Source organism: Daphnia pulex, chromosome 8 (assembly GCF_021134715.1).
Source record: "Daphnia pulex isolate KAP4 chromosome 8, ASM2113471v1".
NCBI classification, from domain to species: domain Eukaryota; kingdom Metazoa; phylum Arthropoda; class Branchiopoda; order Diplostraca; family Daphniidae; genus Daphnia; species Daphnia pulex.
Window position 1 is genome coordinate 5,239,656 of NC_060024.1, and position 18,400 is coordinate 5,258,055.

At 40.0% G+C, this 18,400-nt stretch overlaps 1 protein-coding gene and 1 long non-coding RNA gene across 3 annotated transcripts; one reads left to right on the forward strand and one right to left on the reverse strand.

Annotated features, from left to right (window-relative positions):
• Positions 1-11,594: 11,594 nt before the first annotated feature.
• LOC124199376 lies at positions 11,595-12,996 on the forward strand. The gene is made up of 6 exons (XR_006876809.1): positions 11,595-11,704; positions 11,781-11,965; positions 12,037-12,196; positions 12,268-12,426; positions 12,553-12,669; positions 12,733-12,996. It is a non-coding gene; the product is annotated as an uncharacterized LOC124199376 (long non-coding RNA).
• On the reverse strand, positions 12,679-15,935 carry LOC124199375 (coiled-coil domain-containing protein 22 homolog). Of its 2 annotated transcripts, none has more exons than XR_006876808.1 (9): positions 15,825-15,935; positions 15,564-15,748; positions 15,333-15,492; positions 15,103-15,261; positions 14,889-14,976; positions 14,610-14,752; positions 14,386-14,551; positions 13,293-13,427; positions 12,679-13,210 (listed from the first exon to the last, which is right to left on the reverse strand). XR_006876808.1 is itself a non-coding variant. In XM_046595185.1 (9 exons), the coding sequence occupies exons 5-9, from the start codon at positions 14,842-14,844 to the stop codon at positions 13,145-13,147; spliced, it is 540 nt and encodes a 179-aa protein (XP_046451141.1). In that variant the 5' UTR covers positions 14,845-14,976; positions 15,103-15,261; positions 15,333-15,492; positions 15,564-15,748; positions 15,825-15,935; the 3' UTR covers positions 12,679-13,144. The 2 variants fall into 2 exon arrangements, 1 of the variants encoding a protein (XP_046451141.1); XM_046595185.1 differs by having other exon boundaries at positions 14,815-14,976.
• Between the last annotated feature and the right edge of the window lie 2,465 nt (positions 15,936-18,400).

The following is an 18,400-nucleotide window of genomic DNA, read 5'->3' on the forward strand; positions in this document are numbered from 1 at the left end:
ACAATTCCGACAACGACCTACTATAACTATTGTCTAACCAAGGAGTCATAAAAGTTAAACGATTCCACTCAGGCCCAGAAGGAGGAAAATCACCACTGACGACAGTAGCTTTATTCTTTAACTCTAAAATCCTCCCTAGTGAAGTTATCGTAGCCCACGAAATCTTCAGAGTTAAAAAATTCATCCCACGCCCCTCTCAATGCCGCCAATGTTGGTCACTCCAACACCAAGAAGATACTTGCCAAATCGCTGCAATATGTAGATACTGCGCCCAACAACACCCCCCATCCCCCTCTTGCCCGAATCCACTACTATGCCCAACATGCCATAAGACAGGTCACGCCGCGGGCTCAAATGCTTGCCCCCTCTTTGCCAATAAACAGAAAGTAATATAAGATTCGCTTATGAGAACAATATCCCGATTAGTGAAGCAGGAAAACTCCTAGATAGAAGAGACCACCAAGCGAAACCAATCCACCTACCCTCCATTGAACAAGAGAATCCTGAAATCCTGGCGCTGCGCCGCGAAGTCAAACAACTGAAACAGCAGATGGACAACCTCTTATTATCCCCACCCATCACGGAACTGACAACCAGAGTAGCTAACCTGGAATCAGAATTGGCAACAGTGAAGGAACAAATTGAACCCCTCGTCGCCCTACCCACAATAGTAGACCAAAATAATAAGGAAATGCGTAAGGGATTCACCGACACCCAAGAACAACTAGCGAAACTTCATTCCCTCCTCGAGAGAGTAATAAGCCCAAACCTCCGACCCCAAGCAAAACCAAACCCCGTTACTAGCACCAACCAAAACACACCAAAAAAATGACCAAACCACTAAAAGTTATCCAATGGAACGCAAGAAGCCTCTACAAATCTAAGTTACAGGAGTTTAAATACAATCTTAAGTTAACCAACCCCCATATCGTCCTCCTCAGCGAAACCCATTGGAGAGATAACTACACAGCCAAATTCTCAGCATACAAATCCTTTACACTTAACCGTCCAACACTAGGTGGCGGAGTAGCCATACTAGTTAAGAAGAATATCCCGACGGCCCCCCTACCACTCCCACCATCAAGGAACATCGAAGCAATAGGAATAACAATTAGGACTAGGAATAACCAACCCATCGATATCCTATCCATTTACTGCCCAAACGGCAATGCATGCACAGCAGAAGAGATTGAGTCAATCTTCAACACCCCACGCAACGAGACGATCATAGGCGGTGACATGAACGCACACTCGGAACTATGGGAAGAAGGAAGACCTGAAAATAGAAATGGAAAAACAATTAGTGAATACTTAATAAGTGAACCCAACCGCATTCTTATTACACCGAAAAACCTAGGAACCCGACCCAGCAACAACAGCCCCGTAAACTCAACAATCGACCTCACTATAGCATCACCGGAACTAGCCCCATCAATGACTATCCACACCGGCCCCTACTGGAGTAGTGACCACCTACCCGTCATTATCAATGTCAACCTCGACATATCCCCCCCGAACATACCAAACCCTAACTGGAAATTTACAGATGAAAAATGGGACGAATGGAATGAAATCGTGTCAAAATCACTCACGAATAACAACCTCAGGGATGCAAGCTCCCCGGAAGAAGCCTACAACACCTTCTACACCTCCATTATAAATGCCAGCCAAGAACTCTTCACGCCCAACAAAAATCCGCTCCCAAAAGAAAGCCCCAAATCGTGGTGGACCCCCAATGCAAAAAAGCAACAAGCGCCGCAAGAAGAGCGTACAACAAGTGGCGATCAACTTTACTACAAACAGACAAAATTGAACTAAACAGACTAGAAGCCATCAAAAGGAAAACAATAATGAAAGCAAAGAACGATTCATGGACGAAGTACATCGACTCCTTAGACCACCCTGGGAACACCTCCGTATTTTGGAATTTTGCTAAGTCGATGATCAACGGGAAAAAAACTCAATACGTATGGCCTAATCTAATCGGTGCATCAAATCACCATCTAACAACCCCCATGGAGAAAGCAAATGCCCTGCTGGACCAATTCTGCCCCAACACAGCACAGATAGTAGATGACAGAGACATCCTCTACCAACAAATAATTCAAGACGCAATCGTTAATGAAGACCCGCATCCACTCAATACTAGGTTCAATATTATCGAACTAAAAAATTGCACAAGAGGACTTCCAAATAAAGCCATGGGCGTCGATAGGATCCACAACAAAATGCTCTCACACCTATCTGAAGAAAATCTAAACGCCCTACTATTTACGTTAAACTACACCTTTCAATCAGGATACATACCGAATGCATGGAAGAACGCGACAGTAACCCCAATCCTAAAGCCTGGGAAAGCACCAGAAAACGCCGACTCGTACCGTCCGATTTCCCTGACCTCCTGCCTGGCAAAACTTATGGAAAAAATGATCAACAATAGAATAAAATGGTACTTAGACAAACACTCATTCCTACCCAAACACCAGACTGGATTCCGACGGGGATGCACCACTTCAGACAACCTCATCCAATTAGAAGCAGCTATTAAAAGTGGATTCAACCAAAACCACACCACAACAGCTATCTTCCTCGACCTCGCCAAAGCGTATGACGACACCTGGATCACGGGCCTGCTCTACAAAATCGCCAAACTGAAAATCAGAGGCACAACGTTAAAATGGCTCAACAACTTCCTCACGGATAGATCAATAAACGTTAAAGTAGAAAATGCCATATCAAACACCCGTACTCTACACAAAGGAGTCCCCCAAGGAAGTGTCCTCAGCCCCCTTCTCTTTAACATCATGATGTCCGACATTCCACAGCCTGGACCACGAGACAAACTTTCCCTTTTTGCTGATGACATTGCTATCTACACAACAACACCTTCAAAACCGGAAGCCCAACCCATTCTCCAAAGGTATCAAAACAAAATTGAACATTGGGCAACTACCTGGAAATTTAAATTCTCTGTCCCAAAATGCGCCATCATTACTTTCTCAAGAAAAAGATCAAATGAAACAGACCCAGTTATCTACCTCAACGGAACCCGGATTACCCCTGTCAACCAATACAAATATCTAGGTATAATCCTAGATTCCAAACTAAACTGGGAGGCCCACACCAACCATATCCTACACAGCATCAATAGGAAAGCCAACCTACTAAAACTCCTGACGTCCGGCAAATCTACACTCAATACAGGATTATTAATCAGAATTTATAAAGCCCTTATACGCAGCAAAATCGAATATGGCTCTATCGTCCTGTCATCCATGAATAAATCCAAGCTCCTGAAACTAGAACAAACCCAAAACACTATACTACGCAACATCCTTGGATGTCTTAAATCCACCCCCACTGCCCTTATTTACATCGAATCCGGACTCACACCAATAAAACACAGGTGGGACCTGCTCAGCTCCAGATACCTCATGAAACTGAACGAGAGACCCGGGAACCCGGCCTACACAACACTACACAACCTTACACTAAACTCAACTGGCTGGAAACTACGAAGCACACCGGCAGTGATCCCACACCTAAAAATGATCCAAACAAACACAGAAGAAGCCTTCAACACCGCCCCCAGTGAAATACCGTGGATAGAACCCCTCCCACCCTGGCAGCTATTTGAAATAAAAACTCAACTGCTCCCAACATAAAAAAAAAGTGGCAAGAAACAACCCACAACTTACTCAAGAATTATTCAGGAGATTCACTGAAAATGCAGCAGACTCAGCCCTCTCCGTATTCACAGATGGATCGTGTCACCAACTCGAAAAAGTTTCATCCTGCGCTTTTTTCATCCCTACCCTACTAACACAGCGATGTACCATGGATATGACTGCAGCGTACTCCCAAGGATAAGGGAGATACAAACAGCATATCCATGGAATGCTTCATGGTGATCCTTATTTCCCCTTCCCCGCACGTACCATTTGTATGTCCCTTGAATATACCGGTTTGTGTATACACAGTATCCTTAAATAACATCCATCTTTGGATATGATTTCTGTCAGAAATTAAAAGATAAAAGTCTACCCCGAGACTTGAACTACTGACCTTCAATTCCGTAGCTCACCTCTCTAACCATTTGACCAACTGTTCATACATTTAAGGAACAAATGTTTGTGTGTATTGGAAATAGAGATATTCTTTAGCTTTTTCGTCCACTGTGTACCTTATATGGTTATACTGTGATGCTCATTCTGTGTATGTACCAAATGGTATCACAACAAAATCATACCCCCGGGTATATTACTTTGACGTACAATCAGTATATTAATGAATATACGCTGGTGGATCTACGATGAATATTCTTTATTTCATCCCATCCTAGATCCGAATAAATTTATACCTACGCTATACTACCGCCCCCCAATTGTGACCTGGATGTATTCATCCCATATTAACCTACATCTTACATAAATTGGATGGGCCGTGTTAGTAGGGTAAATTACAAGAAAGAAAAGCATGGGTATTAGAAAACTACACTACTAGCTTCAACGCTGAACTAGCAGCAATCCAACAATCACTCAAATTTGTGTACCCACTCGACTGGCAAGATATTATAATCATAACTGACTCCAAGTCAGCAATTCAAGCCGTCACACACTTTAAATGGGAAGCCAGCTCACTAATTCCTGAAATCATTGAATTAATAAAAAACTTAAAATCAGCAGGAACGCAAGTCACCTTTCTCTGGATCCCAAGCCACTCAGGAATATATAGTAACGAAATTGCCGACGAACTAGCAAATAAGACCAGAACTGATCCAGATGGCTTGACGATGGCCTACACCTCCAACATTAAAGAAAACCTCTCAAAACTCAAAGACAGACACAAACAAGAAACATTTATCAAAATAAAGGCACTATCAACGAACCTGGCGGTGACAAACCGAACAGATATGAAAATATTACCTTGGCTCACCCACAAGAAAAGATATATCCAAGTAGCCCTTCTAAGGCTTAGATGTGGTCACAACAAACTCAACTTCTTCACCAACAAATGGAACTCTGAAATCTCACCGTACTGTTCAAGTGGCTGCCAAGAAATTGAAAACAACAATCACATCCTCATCGAGTGTCCACACCACGCGAGCGCGAGAAACCCACTGATAGACTTCCTTGTATCACAGAAGCTCCCCCTGGACGTTCCAACAATAACAGGACTCAACTACTCCATCCCTAAACACACACAAAAACAAATAGCAAAACACCTTATCACATACCTCACAAAAACTAAACTGATTAATCGACTGTAAACCAGTAATCCCCCCCCCTCTCCTCCTTTAAATAATTAAATCCATGCCCCCAAACAACCACAAAAGAAAAACGGTGTGTAAGGGTTTCCTCCGGAATCCCGTAATCTGCAACCAGTGGCGCATACGCGCCATGGCCAGAGACACCTAAGGTCTCAAATCAAATCAAACTCATACCTTCTCAGTCCTTCTTCTTCTTTGACAACTTTTTTGAGAAATCAAAATGACTCTAGAAGTTGCATATGAGTGCACCCAAAAAGAAATCGATGTCATTGGACTTGGGTGCTGAAAAGAATCATTTACTGAGCACTCGGAGGTTGAAAAACTCATTGACGAACTGAGGACGTCAGCCCAACATCAGACAAACCAAACGGATATTCGTTTAGTGGAGGGAAACTGGAAAAGGTTTTCGTTCATTCTAGAATCTAGAATGATGACTCATCATGGAGAGGGCGAAATTCCCAGCGGCGAGATCGTCCAAATAAAAGGACAATTGACGGGCGGCCGATATGCAATAACTGCGAGGATTCCGGGCACGTAGCGCGCGGTTGTTCAAAGGAGAAAGGATGCTTTGATTGTGGGGATCCTGGGCATTACTCACGGGAATGTCCCAATCGTCGACAAGATCGTGACGCAAAGTAAAAAGCGGGATGTTGTGAACGAGTTGTGAATTATGAAACTCTAACTATTATCTTTAGTGAATGTTGGTGAAGTTGTTTTAGGTTGGCGAAATCCGGGCCTTGTGTAGCACCATCACCGAAAATCATGGCGAATCGTGGAACCCTTGTACAGAAGAAGGAAAAAAACTCCGATTGTGCTCATGTGTCTCGTCGAATTCCGGATTGTGTTCATCAGTCTCGTCGAAAGCCGCTAAGGCAAAAAAAAAAAACGTTGAGTGAAAAGCGGGTGTGTAATCGCCTGTTGCCAAATCGCCCGTTGCAGTTATCGGAAGATATCGGAGAAGCAACGAGTGAACGAAAAGACGCCTAGTGCAGTGGAGTGATCAGCAATCTTGAGCTGTGGTGCGGATGCAGCATTGCGACAAATACGCTTTCTTGCCGACTGGATTTAGTGATGAACGAGTGAGCGAGCATGCCCTCCGCCCTCGACGATGATTGAAGTCCCCGATACGTCTGGATTTGAAATTGTGTGATTTGTTGTGTGACTGAACGTTTGAGTTTGTCACTGGTTTTATTGTGTGCATTTGGCTCGATTGATTTATGTTGTTTTGAGGTTGTGAAGAGGATTGCCTTCATTGTGTTGAAGAGGTGTACCTTTACGAGAGAGGTTGTGAAGAGGAGTGCCTTCAATGTGTTGAAGAGGTGTACCTTCACGACAGAGTGAAAAGGAGTGCCTTCGTTGTAACGGAGAGGTGTGCTTTCACTGGGTGTGCGGAAGCTTCCGGGGAAGACGTGTCTTCCTTGTGTGTGTGAGTTAAGTTAGAGTGCACTTAGTTGTAGTTTTTTGCTAAGTTAGAGTAGAGTAAAAGCTAAGAATAAGACTAAGGCTAAGAGTAGTATAAGGGCTAAGACTAGACGATTTGATTTTGGCTTGAATGTTGTGTGTGTATGCCTGTATGGTGCTTAATTAATACATTTGTTGTTTCGTGTTAATGATCGGGACGATCATTCTCCGTGGAGGGGAGAAATGTCACGTTCCGTCTGTTCACTAATGCTATTGTTTGTAGGGCGAGCGCTAGATGGCCTCGCGTCGACCTGACTTCCCTTCTTTAACCCCTTTTTCCAAGCAGATCTTGGCTACCTGTTGCGTCGGACAGTCGCATTTACTCTCCTGTCTGTGTTCGTTCTGTTCCCCGTGTGATGCTCGCATGTAAGCTGTTTTAGAGTGCTTGTGTGCGTAAGTTAGCGTTAGACCCATTAGGGGCATCATTGGCATAGGTTAAGTGTAATTAGTGTAGGGCCAATGGTGAAAGTCACCCAGTCGAACTGTGCCGGTGTCGTTGGCCAGCGGTTAGGTGGCTTTTATTGATTGTGTTCAAACGACAAGTGTGCCGAACTGATTGCCCGTGACAATATACTCGTCATGCTTTATGTAATCTTCGTCCTTTTTGCGGTATTGAGGAACATACTTTCTAGTTTCTTCGAAGTAGGAATCTTGTATTTTTTTCTAAGGTTTTCCATACAAATATTGAAAAAATGATGTGTTTAGCAATGGCTCGGTGCGGTAATAAACTAATTGTTTATTATTACTATTATAAACATACCAATTTGGCCCAGGCTTTCTCCAATTGTTTTCTGATGACGAGGTGGTCGGCTTCCCCCGTTTGTCCTACTTCCATTACCCCACCATCAGCAACATCGGGTTCATTGGAACCCTAGAATATTTTGTAATAGATCAACACCGGTAACGAGATCATCCTAGATAAGAACTTTTACTTCTAGATCACGGAGCTTAATCTTGGCTTTCACGGTCATTGGAACTGCTGTACCTAATAGATCAAAGAGTTTATACTACCTTAGATAATAATCCAACACTTGTGTAAGTAGCATAGGCAATCTTAGTGCAAAATCACACCATATCACTGGAAGGTTTCCAAATGATACCCAGCACCATCTCAAGCTCGTGCTGTGCTGCGCCGCGTTCCTTCCGTTCTCTCCCAAACCATACCCGTACCCACAACCCTACCCCAACCTAAACCTCTCCCCTTGTTAGCTTAATTGGTGAATTAAGGGTCAGCCATTTGCTAAACTTTCCTTCTGTGGTGACTGAGGAAGTTGACGAAGTCGGAGATGATGGACACATAATAAAGGGAGTTTACCTTGCTGAGCCGACCGCAGAGGATGGCCTCTTTAGTGTGGTTGTGGACGTTGACGATTAACCTTGAGAAAAAACATGGGGAGTTGGTACTGGAGAACCGTCAATATTCAAATATTGTGCTATAGAGTTGGATTGATTTAATAGGTTTCGTAGGAACATCACTGGTTTTGTCGTAGAAGTTGGACGTACCAGGTGATTCAAGTATGTTGTTGAGAACATCAGACGCTGCTCTTCAAACCTTAATCCTTGGTTAAATTCTTGCTATAATTTTTTCGAAGGGGCAGTTCACGTTTGATGTGACTGACTTTTTGGCAATTTTTTACCCCCTTTAATTTAAATTGAAATTGTAAGTATAAAACTTTAAGGTTGTGCTGCCGCAGGTGCATGTGGATCATCATCTTCAGAATCCAAACTTGAATCGAAGAATACTCTCTGAAGATGGTAAATTTCTTGTTCTATTTCTTGTTTCTTTTTCTTTCAATCGTCTTTAAACCATTTTTTAGTATCGCTATGGGTTCTTTCTTCTTCTTAATCACAACTCGTGAGATTCTGCGAGACAAATAGCATCGGGAAAAAGTATGATTCAGTTTTTTATCATTCCGGAACCTTGAAATCTTCACTAGTTTGAGAAATAGGCAGTGTTGGTTGGTAAAATATTCTTCCTTAGTGGATTCCAAAAGGTTTATGAGATAAGATCATTTAATTCATCCCTCAACTGAGCAATTTTTCTTTCGACGCGGTTGAAAGCACTTCTTATATTGGCATTTGTAGCCACAAAAAGACAAGTAAGGTCATAATTAACTTAATTATGGATTTCAATCTCTAACTTTTTAATATCGGGGGTTTTCGTCGGATCCTCCGTGTAAGTAAAAATCACAATTGGTTTCACTAGCTGATCGAGAACACAGCTGATATTCGGCAAATTCTTCGAGATTCAAACGTTTTTCGAAGTCAATTGCGTGACTTAATGCTGTGGTTGATGAGTGATTTCCTTACCGAACTGCAATGTATGTTGGGCCGGAATTACTGACGCATTCTTTATTTCCGAATTCTAATAGCAATTTAAAATATATTTAAACTCCTGAAAAGTTTTAATTCATAAATATTTAGTTAACTGTTCTGAGGAATTTGGATTCCAGTGTAAATTGAGGGAATTATTGTATATCTCGGCAACAACCCAATAATAAGGCAGACGACGGTGTTTCATATGCATGAGTAGAGGGCTCTATTTATTTGTCGCAGTAAAACACATTGAGACGAGACATTTGTCATCTTGACTTACGTAGCAGACTTCTTGGGGCCAATAAATGAGGTCAATTTTTCTAGATATTTAATGGTGGTTGTACAAAATGGCCCATCATAATGTTTAGCATGACGGTAGTTTTTGGGCTCATATGATTTCCACGGGGATGGTTACAACATGGTGCCAGCCTTTAAAAGATGCAACTCTTTTTGGCAAAAGTGTATGATAAACCCCGCTCCTAATTATCTTGAATCCACCTTTATTTAATTTCTCAGTAAGTTCGTCCATTGAGTTTTGATAGTTTGATACACGTCGCTCTGTCTTTTTAAATGAAAAGCGGAACCGTGCACGCTCAATGCAATAATAGTTTTCAAAAGGCAGATTTTAACTCACAATTCATCTCGAAGATTTTTTCTATTGCTACTTCTTGAAGTTTTTTCTTTTCGTTTCTTTCTTTTTGAGATCTTTGTGTGTCAGTCCTCTTCTTATCTTAAGTGTCTTCTCTTATTATTTTTTTTTAAATTTTTGACTAAGTTCTTTCTCTTGAACATCAGACAACAGTCTTTTTTTGTTTTCAAATTTCAGCATGCAAACTTCTGAGTTCATACAATCACAATCTTTTTGCAATTGTAGCTGAATATGGGGACATATCCATTAGAATTTTGAACTGGTGAATCAATAGGCTTGGTCCTGATGCCTTCGCAAACAGTTTCAACATCATCGTTGGGTTCAATGTCCATTGCTTTAGCTCAAATTTGCACAAATACACCTTCAGCTTTCATTGAAACCGCTCGATATTCTTTAAAGAAAATGGCAATTTTCCCAGGAAAAATCTACATCGTTTTTATTTCGTTCCATTACTTTATGACTTGTTCTTGGCAAGACTTTCTACTATTTGTTCTCTCAAAAGCTCTTAAATAGCCTTTGAAAACAGACTGAAATAGTTCGTTTTCGTTCATTATGCATAGTTGTTAAATTAGTCGAGCCAACATGATGCCGACGATGATTGGCGGAGATATAGGACCGGTCGAAATAGGCCCCGACGAAATAGGCCCGGCAAATAGGACCGGACGAAATAGGACCCTACGAAATAGGCCCACTTTTAAAATATTTTTAAAGCGGTCCTATTTCTCCGTCAAAGTGGGCCTATTTCTCCCAATTATTTCTAAGTTCCATAAAGTACTCTGAAATATTTAAAAAATTAATTCGACCTACTCTACATGAGCGAGAAGGCGGAATTATCTGCGAGAGATCCGCCACCGTATATATCCATTGCCGTAGCTCAAACCACGATGATTGATTTCACACATTGCCGTTTCGTTTTTCACATGTTAGGCAGCTGATTCCCGTCTTTATTTTTTGATGAACGTATTCCCCTTTATCTTAACTGTAAAATTCATTTTTTACAAACGTCGTTTTCACTTATTAACTATCGCTAATTTAAAAAAATGAACAAATTTCCGTGTTTTCTTCGCCATTTATTTGTTCCGTAGCTCGATCCCCCCTTCAGCGGCTCAGCCTTGAACGCGTCTCCCCCCTCTACCTATGCCAGTACTCAGGTGAAGTAGGAAATGAACATGTTTGATGAAATAAATCTTACGGATTGATTTCAAACATATCCATAACAATTTAATGTTTTTTTTTTTTAAGCAACAAACGCATATCACTTTTAAGTTTCTTGTTTTATGGGGCTGACGCGAGGTGCTGCTCAAGCCAGCCAGAAGGGTGGTCGAGCGGGGGAGGCTGCACGCACTCATGGGAGAGGGGTGAGTGAAGGGGGGTTTACCTGGGCCATACCATACATGCCCATGTTTTCCCTTCACCATATATGTTAAAGGATGGACTAGTGGTTAGCAACTCGGGCTATGATTCTCAAGCGCCGGTGTTCGAATCTCGGCCATGTCGATAAATATTTTTATTTACAAAATATTTTAGAAAATTAATAGCTCAACAGCATAAAGCGGTGTGGAACTATCCTGGCGAAATTGATGGTTTTTTCTTTTTTTAATTGATTTAATATACAGCACGAAAAGGAAATTTCTATTATAGTTGAATACCAAATGTGGTTTTGAAGATTTCCATCTATCGGTGATAGTAGCGTCACTAGCGTGGTTCAATAGCGTCATGAAGATGGCGTCATCTGCTCATCGTCAACTTCAGCGTTTAATTTACAAATAAGAAATAGAAATCTTATAAAAAAATTAAAATAGCTTCAAGATGTGTACATTTTATTTTTAATCATTTTAAAATTTGAATTGCAATTTTCGTTACATTTGATCTGTAAGAATTCGATTCTGAATCATTCTCATTTCAAATCGATTCACACACATAGCAGACGCTAACACATCAAGCGTCATCAATAGCGTGGTCTATGGTGCAATGCTATCACTGGAGTAAGGCGTTTATCTTCTATTCGGGTATGTTAGAGAACTCTTATCATGTTATTTTCAATCTTTAGTTTCTAATATTGTAATTATCAACTTGTGTGGATAGGTAGCGTCATGATTGGCCTACCCTGATGGCGTCATGATCGCTGCTGATTGCCTTTCAAATAGGTTTTCAGCATTCTGCTTACACCTTTGGCATAGAGTCACATATTTCACAATCCAACATCAATTGGTACCAACAGCAGCCCTTCTCTCCATCATCCAGAAGGGTCTGAGATCAGTGTTGGAGATGTGTGTGACAATTTTAATATGATGAAATTTATCTACCACCAAATTTTTACTCTTATGTTTTTGTTTTTCAGGATGGTTCGGAACAACCCATGGAAAGCTTATCACTCATTGATGCTGTGATGCCTGATGTTGTTGCAAGTCGTCAACAGCAAACCCAGAACAAACAGAAACCACAAGTGGTAAAGACAGAACCACCAAATTCCAATGGAGATGAACCCATGCATTCCAATCGTAAGATAGTCACTACTTTTTTTTGATCCCCTGAACTGCTTACTTATTTTCCCTTCAACTATTTAATGAAGGCTGGGAAGAGGAAACAGGAGTAGAGATACCTGCCAGCAAATCTACTGTACTTCGTGGCCATGAATCTGAAGTTTTCATCTGTCTGCGCCTGAACCCAACAACATTCAGAAGGGTGGAACTGAAGTTCCGAGCAACAAAGATGTCACCTCACTTGACTGGTATGTAAGTTGTGCTATGTAATGCTATGTGTAATGTAATGTGTATGTAAGCAAGTGCTTTTGACGGAAGTGTAAGTTTGGTTTTACTATTTCATTCGATTTGTTTTAATTTTGTTTCATTTCAAGGTATTTGCTGGGATAACTGAACAGAAGTTTTAAAGAAAGACAGAAACAATTGACAAGACCCATCTCTTCTAGATTAGTTGTTAGTTGCAGATCCCGATCTTATCGATTTTATGAAAGGTCTGTTAATATTTTTACTGGAACGTGTAATTTCTTTACTTAATTTTTACACTTTTTTCTCAGGATTTCTAGTTGAAGCAAAGGAGAAAGTGTTGGCAATGCAGAATGCATTCATGGAACAATTAATCATTTAATTCAACAATTCCAACGTAATACGAAGGAAATCTGATTTATGGCTTATTTAATAGCTTAGCTTATCGTCGTTAGTAACTTGCATCGTAACGAATTAAATTTTTGGTAGCTTCTTGATTGTTTAAACGAAGTACAAGGTTACAATCAATGCATTATAGTAGCGTTGTATAATGTACAATCCACTTAATGGCCACTTAATGAGATGGAATATTGGAATGTTAAACTTTATTGAAGTGAGAAAAATTTAATTTGAACAAAGTGAGACTGACTGGAAACAAACTAAGATGAATAATTAAATTTTAGTACCGACTCGTTCTTCTAAAATCTGATTTTCCGTCCGTATCTATTCGAGGTCACTTTGCAGTCGCCTAATTTTGGTAGCAATATTCTTACGTAATTCGGTCTCCGCCTGATTACGAAACAAACAGCATCATTATTTGACATTATTTGACAATAATGCAAACAAACAAACAAAAATTAGCGAAACATACTTGATCTTCTAAATCCTTTATCTCTCGTGACAAGTTGCCAGATTCTTTCACTAATTTTTGGATGTCAGAGCAATCAGTTTGCAATGAAATCAAATACTTGTAAATACGCCGGGCAGTCTCATCCGATTTGGCCATCTAATAAAAAAAGAAAAAGGTAACAACATTTTTTTATTAATAATATCAGCATTTTGACGGGGGTTGGCAACTCCCCAGAATCCTCGTACACCCTAGCCAGAATCTTGTCAGAATCTCAAGAATCCCTCCAGAATCCCCGGAATCTCATAGAATCTTCAGAATCTCGTAGAATCTTTAGAATCTCACAGAATCCCGTAGAATCCCATAGAATCTCGTAGAATCTCCAGAATCTCACTAAATTTACCCCCTTTTTTAACTTTAAACTACCCCAAAACCGTCTAAAATTCAAGATATTTTGTGAATTTGGTCTTTGAAAAGCTCCAATTGTAAAAAATGCACTAGAAATACTGCAAAATGTAAAAATATGGGTTGCGCTAAATCTTTTTAAATTTTCCCTCCTTTTTCCCACCGAATGGTGGCGTACACATTTTTTCATCTGCTCATGAATGTAAAATGGGGTGGGAAAAATTTATGGTTAAAAACACTTTATTGATAATATGCCAATAATTCCCAGCAATTAAAGTTAATTTTCCCCGTATATTTTATTTTAAAATTAATAATCTGGACTTTTAATTCAAACCTATCAAATTTCTAACTATCAGATTACTTCATTCTACTTGAAACTACAAAACCTATTGTAGCACCTATTCCTATCAGTAAATCATCTTAAAGATAATACGATCTACATGTCTATAAGCTGTATAGAGCATGCCAAAACGGAGCTACGCCCACTACGTAACATAGTGCATACTTCTGTACAGAAACTGGGCCAAGGACTAGTGGCGCCCCTAGCGGAATTTCGGGGAAAACTTGTTTCAGAATCTCGAGGAAATCTCGTAGAATCTCTCAGAATCTCTCAGAATCTCTAGAATCTCTCGGAATCTCTGAGATTCTGAATCCTCGTACACCCAAATTTTGAGTTGCCAACCCCCGCATTTTGATAATAAGTAATAGATACCCGAAAAATAATTTCATCCGTAACGGTAAACGTACGCTCAACTTTTCCCTGTATTGAATTGATTTCACGCTGCACACTTTTTACATCTTCAAGCACCCGATGCATTTCTTCATTTTGTTTCTTGACGTTGGCTACGATACTCAGTATTCTTTGAGTATAAAATGTTCTAAAAAGAAAGAGATACAACTATCTCGTTACTCAAGTAAATAACAAAAGTTTATTACCTTGTTAGTACTGAAGGTGGCATAGATTCGATATGCGTTTGAAGTTTTTGTATAGTATCTTCTTTAGTACGAATTTCTTCTACAATGCTTCTTAAGGACGTCACTGTATGTTCAAGTGCAGCTTTAAGCTTCTCGCCTGCACTCTGTTCAGATAAAAAGAAGAAAATCAGAAACAAAAAATATTAATGTAGAGATACTTAATTACATTTTCGTGACGAAGAATTTTAGAACACATTATCTTATTTTTATTGATGTTTAAAATGTATTGGCACTAGTTACCTGAATAGCATTCAGGTTCCCAATCTTTTGCCTTGTCAATTGTTTCTGTCTTTCTTTAAAACTTCTGTTCAGTTATCCCAGCAAATACCTTGAAATGAAATAAAATTAAAACAAATCGAATGAAATAGTAAAACCAAACTTACACTTCCGTCAAAAGCACTTGCTTACATACACATTACATTACACATAGCATTACATAGCACAACTTACATACCAGTCAAGTGAGGTGACATCTTTGTTGCTCGGAACTTCAGTTCCACCCTTCTGAATGTTGTTGGGTTCAGGCGCAGACAGATGAAAACTTCAGATTCATGGCCACGAAGTACAGTAGATTTGCTGGCAGGTATCTCTACTCCTGTTTCCTCTTCCCAGCCTTCATTAAATAGTTGAAGGGAAAATAAGTAAGCAGTTCAGGGGATCAAAAAAAAGTAGTGACTATCTTACGATTGGAATGCATGGGTTCATCTCCATTGGAATTTGGTGGTTCTGTCTTTACCACTTGTGGTTTCTGTTTGTTCTGGGTTTGCTGTTGACGACTTGCAACAACATCAGGCATCACAGCATCAATGAGTGATAAGCTTTCCATGGGTTGTTCCGAACCATCCTGAAAAACAAAAACATAAGAGTAAAAATTTGGTGGTAGATAAATTTCATCATATTAAAATTGTCACACACATCTCCAACACTGATCTCAGACCCTTCTGGATGATGGAGAGAAGGGCTGCTGTTGGTACCAATTGATGTTGGATTGTGAAATATGTGACTCTATGCCAAAGGTGTAAGCAGAATGCTGAAAACCTATTTGAAAGGCAATCAGCAGCGATCATGACGCCATCAGGGTAGGCCAATCATGACGCTACCTATCCACACAAGTTGATAATTACAATATTAGAAACTAAAGATTGAAAATAACATGATAAGAGTTCTCTAACATACCCGAATAGAAGATAAACGCCTTACTCCAGTGATAGCATTGCACCATAGACCACGCTATTGATGACGCTTGATGTGTTAGCGTCTGCTATGTGTGTGAATCGATTTGAAATGAGAATGATTCAGAATCGAATTCTTACAGATCAAATGTAACGAAAATTGCAATTCAAATTTTAAAATGATTAAAAATAAAATGTACACATCTTGAAGCTATTTTAATTTTTTTATAAGATTTCTATTTCTTATTTGTAAATTAAACGCTGAAGTTGACGATGAGCAGATGACGCCATCTTCATGACGCTATTGAACCACGCTAGTGACGCTACTATCACCGATAGATGGAAATCTTCAAAACCACATTTGGTATTCAACTATAATAGAAATTTCCTTTTCGTGCTGTATATTAAATCAATTAAAAAAAGAAAAAACCATCAATTTCGCCAGGATAGTTCCACACCGCTTTATGCTGTTGAGCTATTAATTTTCTAAAATATTTTGTAAATAAAAATCTTTATCGACATGGCCGAGATTCGAACACCGGCGCTTGAGAATCATAGCCCGAGTTGCTAACCACTAGTCCATCCTTTAACATATACGGTGAAGGGAAAACATGGGCATGTATGGTATGGCCCAGGTAAACCCCCCTTCACTCACCCCTCTCCCATGAGTGCGTGCAGCCTCCCCCGCTCGACCACCCTTCTGGCCGGCTTGAGCAGCACCTCGCGTCAGCCCCATAAAACAAGAAACTTAAAAGTGATATGCGTTTGTTGCTTAAAAAAAAAAAAACATTAAATTGTTATGGATATGTTTGAAATCAATCCGTAAGATTTATTTCATCAAACATGTTCATTTCCTACTTCACCTGAGTACTGGCATAGGTAGAGGGGGGAGACGCGTTCAAGGCTGAGCCGCTGAAAGGGGAGAGACGCGTTCAAGGCTGAGCCGCTGAAGGGGGGATCGAGCTACGGAACAAATAAATGGCGAAGAAAACACGGAAATTTGTTCATTTTTTTAAATTAGCGATAGTTAATAAGTGAAAACGACGTTTGTAAAAAATGAATTTTACAGTTAAGATAAAGGGGAATACGTTCATCAAAAAATAAAGACGGGAATCAGCTGCCTAACATGTGAAAAACGAAACGGCAATGTGTGAAATCAATCATCGTGGTTTGAGCTACGGCAATGGATATATACGGTGGCGGATCTCTCGCAGATAATTCCGCCTTCTCGCTCATGTAGAGTAGGTCGAATTAATTTTTTAAATATTTCAGAGTACTTTATGGAACTTAGAAATAATTGGGAGAAATAGGCCCACTTTGACGGAGAAATAGGACCGCTTTAAAAATATTTTAAAAGTGGGCCTATTTCGTAGGGTCCTATTTCGTCCGGTCCTATTTGCCGGGCCTATTTCGTCGGGGCCTATTTCGACCGGTCCTATATCTCCGGCTTCCCCGACGATCACATTATTGTGACGATCTAGAAAAAAACTAAGTCTTTGGGGTAGTTGCCAACATATCCATGGTGTACCGAGTGTTTTTGACGTCTTTGTGACGTACCATTGCGAATACCCCAACAACCCCCTTCGTCACAATTCGTCACAGTGGTCAGAAAACCATCGACCTCAGACCGTGACGTCATATGTGAACGGCTCCAAACAGATAATCAACAGATTGGATATTTAGTTTCTTCAGCGAATTGTTTTAAAGGAATCTGCAAGATGGGGCAGAAGTGTGTAGTCGCGACATCCTAACCGACCTCTTTGTTTTTTTATGTATATAGGACTTAGCGAAATGGCCATCACATCGATCGATAGTAAGTGGTTTCCAGTTAAAGTCCCAAAGTGCTCCACTTCTTGGAGCTATTGTTGTTAATGGCTAAATTTTATGAAACCCAAGAACCCATCTTATAAATGTTCGAGTCAATGTTTTTTGTTAGAGTAGATCGTGAAACCTGAGAAAAAAATTAGTTAAACTGAACAAAATGTTTACACCACTTTCTTAATTTGGTTCAAGTAATTTTATTACAGTTTTTTGTATGCATTCATTTGTAGTAATAACGATTCCAAATTTTGCAACAGAAGCTGTATGAATTCTTACTTGTGTGTTACAAACGAATCCTTGTCTGGCTAGAAAACTGAAACTTCATCTTAATCCAAGCATGACTCCAACAACAAAACAACTGAATGTTTTGAAGCAACATTTGTGATAGCTTTCTCTAAATTAGTCAAAGTTTACTTTTTTGATGAAATGTTCGTGGAATAGGTATCATCTCCTGTGAAAGAAAAAAATCGTGAATGCATAGTTTATCCGTAAATCATGAACATAAGCGGAACTACTGCCCTGGTAGCACGCCTCTATCTATAGGATGTACGTCGCCCATCTTTTGCAGCCGAGTGAGATGTCTTAACCCGACGTCCATAGGATTGCCTATGTCTATACTAATGTCGCGCTGTAAGACATCCAAATGGGTACGGCTTACAGCCGTCTTCAAAAGACTTAAATTTAAGCAAAAAGAAAAAAAGAAACGTTTCTTGATGGGCGCGAAACCACGTTCTTTGGAGTGGTATTCCAGTGCTCTAC

Bases quoted from the DNA above. Each gene is read 5' to 3' on its own strand.
- LOC124199375 (XM_046595185.1), bottom strand. From the start codon at position 14,844: ATGTGTTCTAAAATTCTTCGTCACGAAAAT. The intron at 14,753-14,814 runs GTAATTAAGTAT...TTATCTGAACAG, and splicing joins AAATTCTTCGTCACGAAAAT to AGTGCAGGCGAGAAGCTTAA. The intron at 14,552-14,609 runs GTAATAAACTTT...CTTTCTTTTTAG, and splicing joins CCACCTTCAGTACTAACAAG to AACATTTTATACTCAAAGAA.